At 36.3% G+C, this 14,652-nt stretch overlaps 1 protein-coding gene across 6 annotated transcripts in view; it reads left to right on the top strand.

Moving 5' to 3' along the window:
• RAPGEF6 (Rap guanine nucleotide exchange factor 6) overlaps window positions 1–14,652 on the top strand; it is a 192,975-nt gene that overhangs the window by 70,903 nt on the left and 107,420 nt on the right. For all 6 annotated transcript variants that reach the window (XM_047729928.1, XM_047729923.1, XM_047729924.1 and 3 more), the window contains one exon: window positions 1,003–1,146. In XM_047729928.1, coding sequence (XP_047585884.1) covers window positions 1,003–1,146 — 144 coding nt within the window. The remainder of the gene's footprint in view (window positions 1–1,002; window positions 1,147–14,652) is intronic.

Below are 14,652 nucleotides of genomic sequence, written 5' to 3'. Positions count from 1 at the left end.
TTTTGATATTAGCCAAGGATAGGACATTTGAAGGAAAACTTGGGGAAAAATAATGTTTATGTGATGTGATGTTAATTATATGTTATACTGTAGAACATCAATATACCTTTTTATAAATAATTTTTAAAAGTATGGCTTCGTCTTTGATTGGACAGGTAACGTAATCTTGTATCAGTACCATAAGTGTTGGAGACAGACCTACAGTCCAACTCAACTTTAATAATAAGGATCACTATGTGAGAGAGGAAAGTAATCTCTTAGGATTTTGCTTTGCTCATCCGTAAGCTACATATTGCTTACAGGACTGCTGTGTGAACTAAAGAGTATAATGTTTATGCATGCTGGCCCATTTTAGCCCTCAGTTAATGTTAGTTTTCACTTCTTTATTAAAAGATGTCAGCTTTGGGGCACCTGGCTGGCTTAGTCAGTGGAGTGAACAACCCTTGATCTAAGGGTTGTGAGTTTGAACCCCACATTGGATGTAGAAATTACTTAAAAACAGAATCTTAAAAAAAAAAAAAAAAAGAAAGCCATCCTTACTCTATTGTCATAAATGAAGATGGACACCAAAGAATAATGCATAAAACGTTTTTGTTTTGCTGTTGAGCATTTCACTGAAATCATAGCTATGATTATTGGCAAAATAAAATACGTGTATAATCATGCAGCTTCTAATTGGACTAACTCAGAAGTGGTAATTAATTATTCAGTGTGTAGGTGTAGTTAACAGCCTTTGCTTCTGGTAAGTGCCTTTTTTAGAACGCATATGTTTATGTGAGCAAGACAGACTATTTCCTGGAAGGAAACTGTGGTCTTGAGCTCTTCATAATAATGTCACCTTTAATCTTGAACTCATGAGTGTTGTCCTACACAGATTATTTTCTTGAAGCAGTTCGTTGCAAGAAGTAAATGAATCCTCCTTTGAGCCTGTTAAGACTCCACAGACTGTCAGTAATATGGAAAAATTGGATATTTAATCAGGAATCTGAACGTGTGTTTCAGGTGGAGAATTCCAAAGATAATGAAGATAGTATTCTACAAAGAGAAATACCTGCCAGACAATCTCGACGAAGGTTTCGGAAAATTAATTATAAAGGAGAGCGTCAAACTATTACTGATGATGTGGACATTAACAGCTATCTTTCTGTGAGTATATTCAGGGAACAGTTCATGGCTCTCCCTTAATTTTTATATATGGTATCTTTAATTTACATGTATTTTTGGTAATATCAACACTTAAGGTTCAACATAAAATTTTAGAGCAGGTAAATATATATATAATTTTTAAAAAATATTTATGCTCAGTTGATTTTGGTAGAAATGCTCTTACCAGGGGCTCCTGGGTGGCTCAGTGAGTTAAGCCTCTGTCTTCAGCTCGGGTCATGATCTCGGAGTCATGGGATCAAGCCCTACATCAGGCTCTCTGCTCAGCAGGGAGCCTGCTTCTTCCTCTCTCTCTTTCTCTGCCTGCCTCTCTGCCTGCTTGTGATCTCTGTCTGTCAAATAAATAAATAAAAATCTTTAAGTGGAAGTTTTGTTTTTGCTTTGGTTTTTGTTTAAATCATGTAAAAAAAAATTCTTGCTGTATCTTTTTAGACCTCCTTTGTGGATTTTCTTGCCTTTTTGTTATCTAGTGGAATATAAAAGAGAGTTCTAAGAACTCAGATAATAGACTCATTGGGAGCTTTTTTCCTGATATTCTGTAAGGCGTACAAAAGAAAAATATATCCATTTTTCTCTTGTCATATGGGAGAAATACAGATACTGTGTGTTAGTGCAGAAATGTGGGCAAGTGTTAGTGATATGTTTTTACATACAAATATTGAAGAAGCAGCAGCAGATGAAATAATTAGCTTTTGTAACACTAGAAGAAACAGAAGCTGTTTCTCCAGAAATCTTCAGTTTTGTAATTGCAGAGAACTTCATTTTAAACTAAAAAATATTTGAATTAAGAAGAAAGGATAGGGGCACCTGGGTGGCATAATCATTTAAGCATCTGCCTTCATCTCAGGTCATGATCTTAGGGTCCTGGGGTTGAGCCCCATGTCAGGCTCCCTGCCTGGAGGGGAGTCTACTTCTCCCTCTCCCACTGTTCCTCTTCCTTGCTTGTGCTCGCTCTCTCAAATAAATAAATAAATTCTTAAAAAAAAGGAAAAAGTAAGGATAATCTAAGAAAGAATAAATCCAGGGGTATTTTATCAGTTTCAAAGAAGTCATGATACCTCCCAGAATATAAAAATAGTTTAGAGATGGATTGCAACAAAATGCCCAAGGTTATGTTTAATTCATTTGGTTGTCAAAACAGAACTTCCTCCTTCCATATTAGGAGGAAGGATTATTTAAGGAATTGTGTATAGTGGAATAAATGTTAAATTTAAGGCAGCTCTAAGGATTTAGTGACATTTGCCTTATGTTTTTGGTTCCGTACATTCTAACAACAAAGAGTAACGTGAAATAGTCTCCTAGGTTTTTTTGCCGCATCCAGAGGCACTTAAAGTTCATTTCCTGCTCTTACTATGTAATAATATCTTTTTATGTAATAAATTTCCCTATAATGAATAAATTTCAACTAACATGTTTGCATTATTATACAAGTAATATGTGTCTGTTTTGGAAAAATTATACATTGACTTGTCATACTACCCAGTTATGTAACCATTCATGACATTTTGTGTATTCTTGGGTAAAGGGGCTTTTTTCCCACATAGAGTTACAAATGTAAGCTTTTTGGCTTTTTAAAACTTAAATATATGAAAACTCTTTAAAATTTACGTGTATAATGTGAATATCTTTCAGTGCTTAAGAAAATTTTTTTTTTACATTATTCTCAAGAGTATCATGGCATTCCATTATAATAATTACCATAATTTCTTTATCTACTTCCCAATATTTGGTCATTTAGATTTTTTTAGTTTTTATTTTTTTAAATAAGGTTTAATTATCTTTCATGCTTACGTATATCTGTATGTCGGTTTCTTTAGAAAAATTCTGAGAAGTAGAATTACTATCTTTAATTGTATTATTTGGTTTTCCTTATATGAGCTACACTGTATAGTTTGTATGTGTGTTTTGATCACTTACTCCAGTCTCAGCTCTAGTGTGTTCTTAGATTTTTTTGGCATCATGTCTTGAAGCCCAGGCAAATTCTGTATTTTCTCTAGGTAGCTGTGGCTTATGCTCCTGAGTCATGTACTTGTAACTCTCATGTGTGCTAAATGTTGTTCTCCTGGGGATAAGTTGGTTTCCTGTGTAGACCAGAAATAGCAACAGGCATGCTGCTTGAGATGCTGTCCATTTGATGACTCTGAGTGAAGTGTGGCATTGTTGCATTTAAAGGGTTATATAGCTGGGGCGCCTGGGTGGCTCAGTGGGTTGAGCCGCTGCCTTCGGCTCGGGTCATGATCTCAGGGTCCTGGGATCGAGCCCCGCATCGGGCTCTCTGCTCGGCAGGGAGCCTGCTTCCTCCTCTCTCTCTCTGCCTGCCTCTCTCTCTGCCTGCTTGTGATCTCTCTCTGTCAAATAAATAAATAAAATCTTAAAAAAAAAAAAAATAAAGGGTTATATAGCTAGTTTTAAGTACTTAACCTATTAAGTACTGTCAGAAGTTTGGCAGAGGGGAGAACTAAGTTTATTCAGGGTAGTTATTAACTATGAGACTGGGTTGGAAAAGGATTTTTGGTCATGTTAGGTAAATTTGCTATTTCTTGAAATAATAGTTTCTGTTTGCTTTTTTTTTTTTTTTCCCTAAAATAGATATCTTTCAGGCAACTTGGAAAAGGTTTTAAGAGGTTTTCATTTATTATTCATTAATGTCACCCATATGTAAAACCTGTGTCTGTCCAAATACCTACATACTGATAGTTGGTCTGGATAAAGGAGGTTGTGCAGCAAAAATTTAATTAGTATTTGTGAAAACATCCAGAAGAAAATTGGCTTTATGACTACCAGAGGATCTTTCAGTTCTTTTTTTTTCTACTCTCAGCAATTCAGAGAAAAAGATCAAAAGGAATCATTTTTTCTTGTAGACAGTAGTGCAGATTTGACAGTTTCTTTTTTCATTTGCTCACCGTCATCAACTTTTCCTTGCTAAAATGCTGAAGGTCAGAAATTCTTAAAGATGTACAGCATTTTTTGTTACTGTTATCTTTGCCGTAAGTATTATTAGTATACAACCTGTATGTAGAAGTTTATGTGTACTAAAGACTTTGCATGTTTTATTCTCTAATTGAATGCTTAGAATGATTGAAAAAGATTGTTTATTTTTATGAATTATTGTTGCAGTTTTGTCATACATTGCTTTATACAAAGATGAGAACCATGCTTTTAATGTGAAAGTGAAAGGGTTTTTTTCTTAATGTTAAAAAGAGCACTTCTGTAACTAACATTTTTGAAACTCCTTAGGGTATTGCTCTCAGAGTTTTTAACAAATTTACATATTTTTGAATATTCTCAGAATATTCTAGATATTTGAGGAAGGTGTATTTCATATTTAGAAATAGCAGAAAGGTGATTGGAGTAATATTCAGTGAGAGTAAGATGGGTAATTATGCCAGCCGAAAATAGTCTAGCATTTACATGAGCCATCTGTCTTGAATTCTTCCTACTCACTGTATGGTTAGGGAGTTTCATCTAAACTCTTTGTGCTTTGGTTGCTATACCTTAAAAAATGAGAATGGTAGGGGCGCCTGGGTGGCTCAGTGGTTAAAGCCTCTGCCTTCGGCTCAGGTCATGATCTCAGGGTCCTGGAATCGAGCCTCACATCGGGCTCTCTGCTCAGCAGGGAGCCTGCCTCCTCCTCCTCTCTCTCTCTGCCTGCCTCTCTGCCTACTTGTGATCTGTCAAATTAAAAAAAAAAATGAGAATGGTAGAATTGGGTGTACCTGTCTTAAGGGGTGGTTGCTAAAGAACATGGAACATGTTTGCACACTCATAGTCTAATCAGTCAGTAATATCTGTAGATGCTCCTTAAATGTTTCAAGATTTATACTCTGCTCTTAATTTCCCCATGTCATTGCCTTAGGGTTCACTGCCTTTCTTTTTAGAACTGTTGTAATAGTATTGGGGCGCCTGGGTGGCTCAGTTGACTTAAACATCCAACTCTTGATTTCTGCCGGGCCCCGGAGATTGAGCTCATGTGCTCACTGGGGAGTCCGCTTAGGATTTTCTCCCTCTTCCTCTGCCCCTCCCCCTGCTTGCACTTGCTCTTTATCTCTAAATTCAATAAATAAAATTTTAAAAGGAAAAAAAACTGTCACAATAGCATCTCCTGTAATCCCCCGGCCTATTTTCACTGTAAAAGCAGTATTTCTTCATTTTAAGAAATATGGAAATTTTTTTTTTCTAAATTGGAAAGTGTCTCATAAGCTCTCCATTAAGACATCTGGTTAATCACTTTCTTTGATTTCAGGATTTATTTTCTCCTTTCTCTCCAATATCCCTATGCTAGCCCTATTCTTTACCTCTTCCTTTATCCCATCCCACCTAGTCCGTCCATTTTACTTCTTTCAGTTCTAAATGAAGCTCTGTCGCTTCTTTTAAACTCTTAAATCTTTTCATAGCCTACTACTATCTACCGAAGAAATTCAGAGAGCTAATGTATGAGGACCTTCATAGTCTAGACTAGTTCTCTTTAATAGAACTTTTAACAATGATAGAAATATTTTCTATCTGTTTCCAGATTGGTGGTAGTAACTAGCCACAAGTGGCTATTGAGCAGTTACGAAGTGGCTGGTATGACTGTGGATTTTAATTTAGCATTTTAATTTCAAATAATTGACATGTAAGTGACCACATGTGGCTAGTAGTGACCAGATTGGACAGCAAGGTCTGGACTTTGTCCAGCTCTCCAGATTTATCTTTTCTTTTTTTTGTACGCATTCACTACTTTTTAGTCATGCTGAACAAATTTGGTGACCCTTGAAGGAACCATATTTTTAGTTATTTTCAGCTGTATTGAGATAGAATTTACATATAACACTGTGTAAGTTTAAAGTGATTTGATATACATATTATATTGTAAGATGGTTACTGTATATATGTATACACTGTCTAAGGTATATGTGTATGTGTGGGTGAGAAATACATATGTGTATGTACTGAGGGTGAGAAACCTGCTTGTATATACATCTTTTACATCTGCTGTTCCTTTTACTTAAAATGCTATTTTATTCTTTGTCCTCTTGGCACAAAGTCATCCTCAAGACTCAATTCTGTATCATTTCATGGGAGGCCTCCATGATTTTCCATTGGAAAGGGTTAGGTATACATCTCTGCTTTCCCACAGTATTCCATGTTTATACTTGTGACCGTTATTAGACTACACTGTAATGGTTTCTTCAGAATATACTTGCCTAATGGGAACCATCGTCATTGTACCCTCCAAGCTGGTTGTCTCTCAAGGAAAATAAGAGTGCCTCTTCTTGCATCAGCTTTCAGCCTGTTTAGATTCCTCTGTAACTTTGGGTACATTGTATAACCTTCCTACATCTCTTTTGATTAATAACCTATAAATTTGTGAAAGGATTAAATGAGATTTTTTTACAGAAAGTTCTGCGTTGTGTTTGGGGCTCTAAAAACCATTTAATATGTCAACAGCTTCTCTTCCTGTTGTTGTTACTGTAAATACTCAGTGTTTGTTATTGCTTATAAAATAATTTTCTTATTTATCTGTTCTATACCTGAATATAAAATGTGTTTACCAAAATATTTAAGTATATTAATATAATAAAAAAACAAGTAAGCTAAAGAATTAGAACAAAGGGAAAGTAAAAGCAGGAAAAAGAAAATCAAGCTGGCTTGAAATTAGGGCAACTAAGATTCAGCCTACCACTGCTCCCATTCCCACCCAATTTTTTTATAGTGTTTATTCACAGTAGCTCTCTTAAAACATGGTATTTTCTTTGTCCAACCTTAAAAGACAAGGTGATAACTAAATGTATATGAAAGTCACTGAAGTTGCTTTACTGTACACAACCACTGGCTAAAATCTAGTGAAATGATGGCAGGGGTGTCTGCCAAAAACTGATGACTGGTTTTGGAATGACTGATTTGAAGTTCTTTCTGACAGTAGTTAGCAAGGCCCACTAGGTTAGTCCATATGTCTTAAAATGTAGATTACAAAACTGTCCCTAGGACATGGGAAGAAAATAGAGTTTATATTTATATGTAGTATTATATTATCCTTTTAAATTTCTGGGGATTTGTATATATTTCATAACTATTTTTGCTGGGGATACGTGCATTTATTAATAAGTTACATATTCAGGGGCGCCTTGGTGGCTCAGTGGGGTAAAGCCTCTCCCTTCAGCTCAGGTCATGATTCCAGGGTCGTGGGATGGAGCCCTGCATCAGGCTCTCTGTTCAGCAAGGAGCCTGCTTCCCTTCCTCTCTCTCTCTGCTTGCTTCTCTGCCTACTTGTGATCTCTGTCTGTCAAATAAATAAATAAAATCTTTTTAAAAAATAAGTTATATATGTCAGAAATGTATCTCAAAATTTTTTTATTTTAAAAAGTTTCAAGATTAGGTTGTTTTTATTTTTTTTTTTTTATTTTTTTTTTTTTTTAAAGATTTTATTTATTTATTTGACAGAGAGAGATCACAAGTAGGCAGAGGCAGGCAGAGAGAGAGGAAGGGAAGCAGGCCTCGCTGCTGAGCAGCAAGCCCGATGCGGGACTCGATCCCAGGACTCCGGGATCATGACCTGAGCCGAAGGCAGCGGCTTAACCCACTGAGCCACCCAGGCGCCCCAAGATTAGGTTGTTTTTAAATTTCTTCCTCATTTGGCACCAATTTGTCTTTTTAGCTTTCTGGCTCCATTATTTTGCTGGAGGTCCCTTCCTTTGTTCTTGTTCTCCCCCTGGAAGGTTTTTGGAGGCTCTTTTACCTAAGGTAATTCTTTAAGGAATCAGTTTGAATTTTAACATTTGCTCCTTTTATCCAGAATGGCCTCCTACTGTGTCCTCTTGATAAGTCCTGCTCAGCTCCCAAGGCTTCATTCATTGATTGATCTCTTTGGAGACATCTTTCTTAACATTTCCTGTTCATAGAGTGGACTTCTCATTGGTCCCATAGGATGTGGGACTTATATGCAGTGCGCTCATAGAATTCAGCCATGTTCCAAAACTTGATTGCTATGTTTAAAACAGCCTATTATGGTGAACATTTTTCAAATGTAATGATTTGAATTTTTAATGTTGGTATATATGTGAAGTTAAATGGTAAAATTAAGGCAGAACCAAAAAGGAAGAAGTATTTTGGTTTCACCAAGGTCAGGCACCAAGTATGCCTTTATTCATCTTGAAATCAATCACCATAATATCAGAAAACATTCGTGCTCTTTTTTTTTTTTAAGATTTTATTTATTTTATTTGACAGAGATCACAAGCAGGCGGAGAGGCAGGCAGAGACAGAGAGGGGGAAGTATGCTCCCTGCCAAGCAGAGAGCCCGATGCAGGACTCGATCCCAGGACCCTGAGATCATGACCTGAGCTGAAGGCAGAGGCTTAATCCACTGAGCCATCCAGGCGTCCCCACTCATGCTCATTTTGTGGAAACATTGTTGACCCAAATATAAACAAGGACATTCTTCAAAGGTCTGAAAAATTTTCTTGGTGTTTGGGTGCTTCATTTATAAATAGTGGTGTTTTTTTGTTTTTTTTGTTTGTTTGTTTGTTTTAAGATTTTATTTATTTATTTGACAGAGAGAGATCACCAGTAGGCAGAGAGGCAGGCAGAGAGAGAGAGGGGGAAGCAGGCTCCCCATGGAGCAGAGAGCCCGATGTGGGGCTTAATCCCAGGACCCTGAGATCATGACCTGAGCCGAAAGCAGAGGCGTAACCCACTGAGTCACCCATGCGCCCCTGGGTACTTCATTTATGAAATTACAGTCCTTTATTGATTTCTCATTTCTTATACTGTGTTTTTAAATAACAAACAGTAAAGGTGTTTGGTGTGCATGTTACCTTCTCTTAACTAGATCCCAAGTTCCACAATAGAACACATCATAATTTTTTCTTTCTTGTCCCCGATACCGCTTATGGAGCTTTTTACATTCTCAGGCACAGCATAAGCCACTAGCCTTGTTTTTCTCTTTGTCCATCATAGCACCTGCATATAGTGGAGCCATCAAACTCTTTCCAAAAGGACACCTAGAAAAAGGATTTCATGGCAACATCATGGGTCATGGTCTTGAATTTAGAGGGCTTTCTTTTACTCACCTTTCTTTATATATGATTTTTCTACCCAGTCCATTGTTCTGGAAAGTATGGCAGGTCGTAGGCATGGTACGGTACTCTAGAATCTACGGTTTGATTTTAGGCGCACAAATTACAATGAAGCAGTCAGCTCCCTCTGATGGCACCTTACATTCCCTGCTCTCCTGCAGTTTTGTTTGGATTCAGAGCATATTTGGCAAGATTAAGACATAACTGTCAGTACAGTTGATTATTAGGATCAGATTATTTAACCACCTTTATGTTGGTACACCAGATAATGGCTATATTCTTCGACTTGGCCATGCATGTGATACCATAAGTTTTGGTTTTTTTTTTTTTTTTTAGCAGAGTGTGTGTTGCTTTGATGGAGTCTGTGTGTCTTATTGATCAAGCCACTCCTGTGGTGAGAAATTAGGATCCTGCCCCCTGATAAGCTCATCAGAAATTAGAGGACTTTGGTCTAATCATGTGATTGCTGAAATCTCCTCTTTGATGAGGATGTCTTAGTCTGTTGAGGCTGCTGTAACAAAATACCACTGACTGAGTGGCTCATAAATAACACATTTATTTCTCATAATTCTGGAGGCAGGAATTTTAAGGTGAGGGTCTAGGCATGTTTGGGTTCTTCTGTATGCTCCCTGAGCTTACAGACTGCTGACCTGTCTGCTCACATGATGAAAATGGCGAGGGAGCTTTATGAGGCCTCTGTTATAGGGGTATCAGAGTGCCCTGCACAGTGTATTTTTTATGGTGCTTTGCATCTTAATAACAGAAGAGGACTTTTCTCAATTTATTCTTGATTGTTTAACATCTCCTAGGAGAATTTTGCTTCCCATTTGCCCTCTGGGAAATAATACAGAATTCTTGATAGGAAGTTCTTATACCTACTTAGAGGGTCATGAGTCCGCAAATAGAGAAAAAGCAAAGGGGTGGTAGTGTAATCAAACTAAGTTAGGACAAATGGCTGCCTCAAGCAGATTTTTTTTTTTTAAATTTGTGAAAAAAATGCTCATCGTAGAAATGTAAAAACGTAGAAGAATGTTAAGAAAGGAACTTGCCGTCATCCTCAACCCAGAGATAGCTAGTGTTGCTAGTGATTTGGAAAAGTATCTTGATTAATTTAGCTCTTCTAATTTAGATAATGCTGGATATTTATAAATTCTGTTCTTCTTAAGCTATTAAATTTTTCCTAAAACATTATTTTTAATAGTAATATTATGTTTATGAGTATAAGAAAGTACTCATGAAGCTTCTGCTTTTTGTCCCTTTAATGGACAACTTGTATGAATAAATGGACTCTGATTTTGTTGTTAGGATTAATTTGTGTAAGTTAAGCTACTGGATTAAGGATATAAAAAATTATTTTTATAGCTCTGTATAAGTATTGCTAGCTTAATCGTTTCAAGAAATTATCATTCACTTTTTTTGAACTTCATGAATGTTGGGAGCTCAAGGAGGGCAGGGCATGCTGCTCTGGATCTGCCCAGGGAACCAGAATTGGAGAAATTTTTTAACATACTTGAAACACTTTATACAATAATTGCTACTGGAAGCTCTTCTGAAGTCTTTCTGAGGCAACTCTGTTATTAATGTATACCAGTGGTCCAAGGTATTGATTTTTAAGAGCATTCCAATTGGAGAGTAATAACTCCTGAGACACAGCAAACAGATAAATGCTGAATGTTTTTGCCATTTTGTTTGATTTGTTACCTGTTCAGAAACTATGCTGAATTCAGCATTTGGCTTTCATAATACTAGAAAATGCAGTATTAAAATTAGAGAAGTGAAAAAAAAAATTAGAGAAGTGATTTAAAGTTGGTCTCAAATATATTCTGGGATTCTAGAGATGGAGACCGTATTCTCAACAGTTTAATCTTTAAAATGACATTTGTTTTTACAGTTATGTTTATATGTAGCTCTATTTTAATTACTGGGTAGACCTCATTTTTTGGAAGAAAATAATACACTTTACATTAGCTTTTACATTAGCTTTGCTTGGTAGCACACTTGACTGACTGCAGGTAGAATATATTCTTTATTTGCCTGTATGTGAGTGAATGAACGCTTCCCACAGCTGCACAGTTTGGGGGAAAGTGGAAGCATGGTGTGCCTTTTTATTGTTCCTTCGGTTTCACTGTTTCTAATAATAGAAGCTTACATCACCTTAGTTGATGATGAAGGCTTCCCTCTCCTTTGCTTTTTCTTCCTTGATCACTCCCTAAGGAAGGATCATATTTCATAGTGCTTATGTGTCCTGCTGGTAGCTTTAGCAGGGTTTTCAACAGCATGGTGCTGACCATTTAGTGGTCATAGCTGATAGTGTGTTGAAGCGCACTTTTTCTTAATAGGAGGAGAATGTTGATACTCTGGCTTCCCTTTTTTCAGAAAGGCTGAACGATAGATAGAATGCACTTTGAAAGGAGGAATTCCTGAGGGGCACCAGTAATTAGAATTAATCGTGTCTGATAACTTAATGAGCATTCATTTCAAATATTAAAGTTAAGCAAGGGGTGAGGAAGAGGTGGAAAAGCTTGCTATGATCCTTTACAAGGGCTTGGATGTTACCTCTCTGACATTATGGTAACGGGTCATTCATTCTTCAAAAGGATTAAAGTGTTTTTACTATATAAATCAGCACACTTAATTTATATTTTGAAGACCAAATGCTTACAACTAAAATAGAGAAACGAGGGGCCTGTTTATTTTGTGGTAGTACATAATTTTTCTTTGTTCTTTACCTGCTTTTGAATTTGGTTTCTCCCAAGTTGTAATTACAGTTTTCACTGTGCAGGTGGGGAATAAACAATATGACCTTGCCTGAGATTACTATAAATCTGGTTTTTGTTATTGTCGGTTGTTTGTTTTTATAATGTCAAGAATGTATATCCTCTGATAACTTTATCGTTGATGACCCCCCCCTTTTCAGTGTTGTTTACTAAGTAAGAAATATATGTATAGTTTAGTAACTGTCAGAACCTCATTTTTGGCTTTCCATGCAATATTTCTGATGTTTTCATTTGTATTTTTGTTTAGAGGCAGTATATACAGTCAACATATTTTAATTATTAACTACATAGCATTTACATTTTTATAAATATATTTGTAATGGTTTGAAGCTTTGCAAAACCAAGGTATGTCGATTGCTTTCTTTTATGGTGGTGCGGCAGACCCTTCTGAAGCCAAAGATTTCATCTCATGTGGCTTAACATCATGATGTTTCATATGCAGGGGAAATGTATTCTTAAATGGCTATTCTGTGGTGATGGTTCCTAGATAATGTGTAGATCAGGGCACTCTCCCTTGCTGCGATTACTTCATTTGAATTGGTAAGATGAGATCACAATAAAATTCTAAAAATGATGGAAGTGAAAAAGTGTTTATTCACCTAATCGTATTTTTAGTTACTTGACAAATTACTGACTGTTGTCTTCAAAAGATGTTTATTTCTTTCTTCATTAATTAGGAGGTTATGTCATTTTTTTCCTGAAGAAATCATGTGGTATAGCATATCCTCAGAATGCTGGTGGATTCATAAGCTGAATATAGGATTTGGCTTGTGTATTTCTTTGATGGTATTGTTGCACAGGGGGATTCTGCATGCTCTGTTCACCATACAGTTCCCTAGGATGGCGGATACTATGAGGTGATTGGTAGAACAAGGAAAAGGATGATGTCATCTTCACTTACAGGCCACGCTACAGGAAAAGAGAGTTGTTCCTTTGCTGAGTTGTTGTTTACTACAGTAGTTTCTAACATATGGCATCTAGTGGATTGCATTTCATACACAGAGCGGCAGTTTCTTAAAGAAGCTAAGAGATGGCTCTCTCTTGCTCAGCTTGAGGTCCTTCTTTGTGTGCTATCAGCATGATTTATTGTAAAAAGGGTGTGGTGGAAATGACCATTATGATCTTGTTTTTGGTTATAATTTAATCCTGTTGGTACATACATGAATGTAATTGTTATCTGTCAATGAGACTGAACTACTCTTGAGTCATGTTACTAATGTTTATGTATAAAAGGCTTGGCTTAGAAATTTATCTTTAGTAATTGTTGGGCCTCATTTACATAGAGTGCCTGCTATCATTTTTCTGTTTCAAAATATGAATGCTCAAAATTAGATTTTAAGTTAATTTATTCTTGAATGCTTAACATAGTGTTAAAACTCCAATGCATTATAGTTTATTATAAATAATTAAGTTGAGGGGCGCCTGGGTGGCTCAGTGGGTTAAAGCCTCTGCCTTCGGCTCAGGTCATGATCCCAGGGTCCTGGGATTGAGCCCCACATTGGGCTCTCTGCTCCGCGGGGAGCCTGCTTCCTCCTCTCTCTCTGCCTGCCTCTCTGCCTACTTGTGATCTCCGTCTGGCAAATAAATAATTAAAAAAATAATAATTGAGAAAATATATTGGTGCTTGAAAATCAACCTGTATATGTTTACCATGTTTTATGTTTAGAAAGCTAGTCATGCTTATTTGTATTTTTGAGATTTAATTTTACATTTAAATGCAAATTTTTTGTATGTATTCTTTGGAAACTTTCACCAGAAATATGATTCTTAAGTTTTATGGAAATCTAAGTACATAAGTGATCACATAGTTTGAAAGCATGACTTACTTTTGTTCAGAACAGTATTTAGCTTTACTACAGTTAATTATACTTTTATAAGTAACAGCACAATTCAGATTGGCAGGTTAGTATTGTTCAGAAAGTGAGTCATACTTTGCCCAGAGGTATTAAAGAACTCTTTTCTTTTTTTTTCTTTTTTTTTTTTTTTTTGGTGGGGCTAATGACATGATGTTTCTTTGACAGTGGAGTCCTTTGTAATAACACCCATCTTTCAGGTAATAATTTCTCTTCCTAAGTTGCACATCTCTTGCCCTCAAAATTAGTGTTAGGTGAATAAAACAAAATAATTTTATTACTCTGCTTTGTTCATTGATTGCAACTCTCATAATTTTGCTGTCTGGGGATGTACTAAGCATTTTATCATTGGAAACTATGTCATTTTTTGGCCATTGGGAGGCACCATTACAAACTTAAGTGCAAACTATAGGAGTATCTGCAGTAGGTTCCTTGTGGCAGAAGTGTGAAGAGTAAGGGTGGATGCTAGAGGAATTGTTTTTAGATTGGATAGGGTGTGGCAAAATTTAATTTTTTTCTGGAATTTTTATAGGAAAATGTTTACTTTTTAGTCCCAAGTGCTAGTTTTTAAACAGGTATAATAATTTTCTTCTCTGATTCCTTTTGAGTTTTACTGGCATCCTGTGTCTTTCTAGGAATTGAGTGCCGGGCTGCAGGAAAGTACTGTATTGCATGGGTTATTCTTCCTCAGAGGAGTTGGTATAGGCTGCAACTGGCTGTTATGCCTAGTGATGTTTTTCAGCTTTTCTTTGCAAAATGAAATTCTATTGTTTCCATTTTAAATATATACATAAAAATCTT

The sequence above is a fragment of the Lutra lutra genome, chromosome 5, assembly GCF_902655055.1.
Source record: "Lutra lutra chromosome 5, mLutLut1.2, whole genome shotgun sequence".
NCBI lineage: Eukaryota > Metazoa > Chordata > Mammalia > Carnivora > Mustelidae > Lutra > Lutra lutra.
The sequence above is the reverse complement of the archived record's forward strand: the minus strand, read 5'-3'. Positions and strand labels throughout refer to the sequence as shown.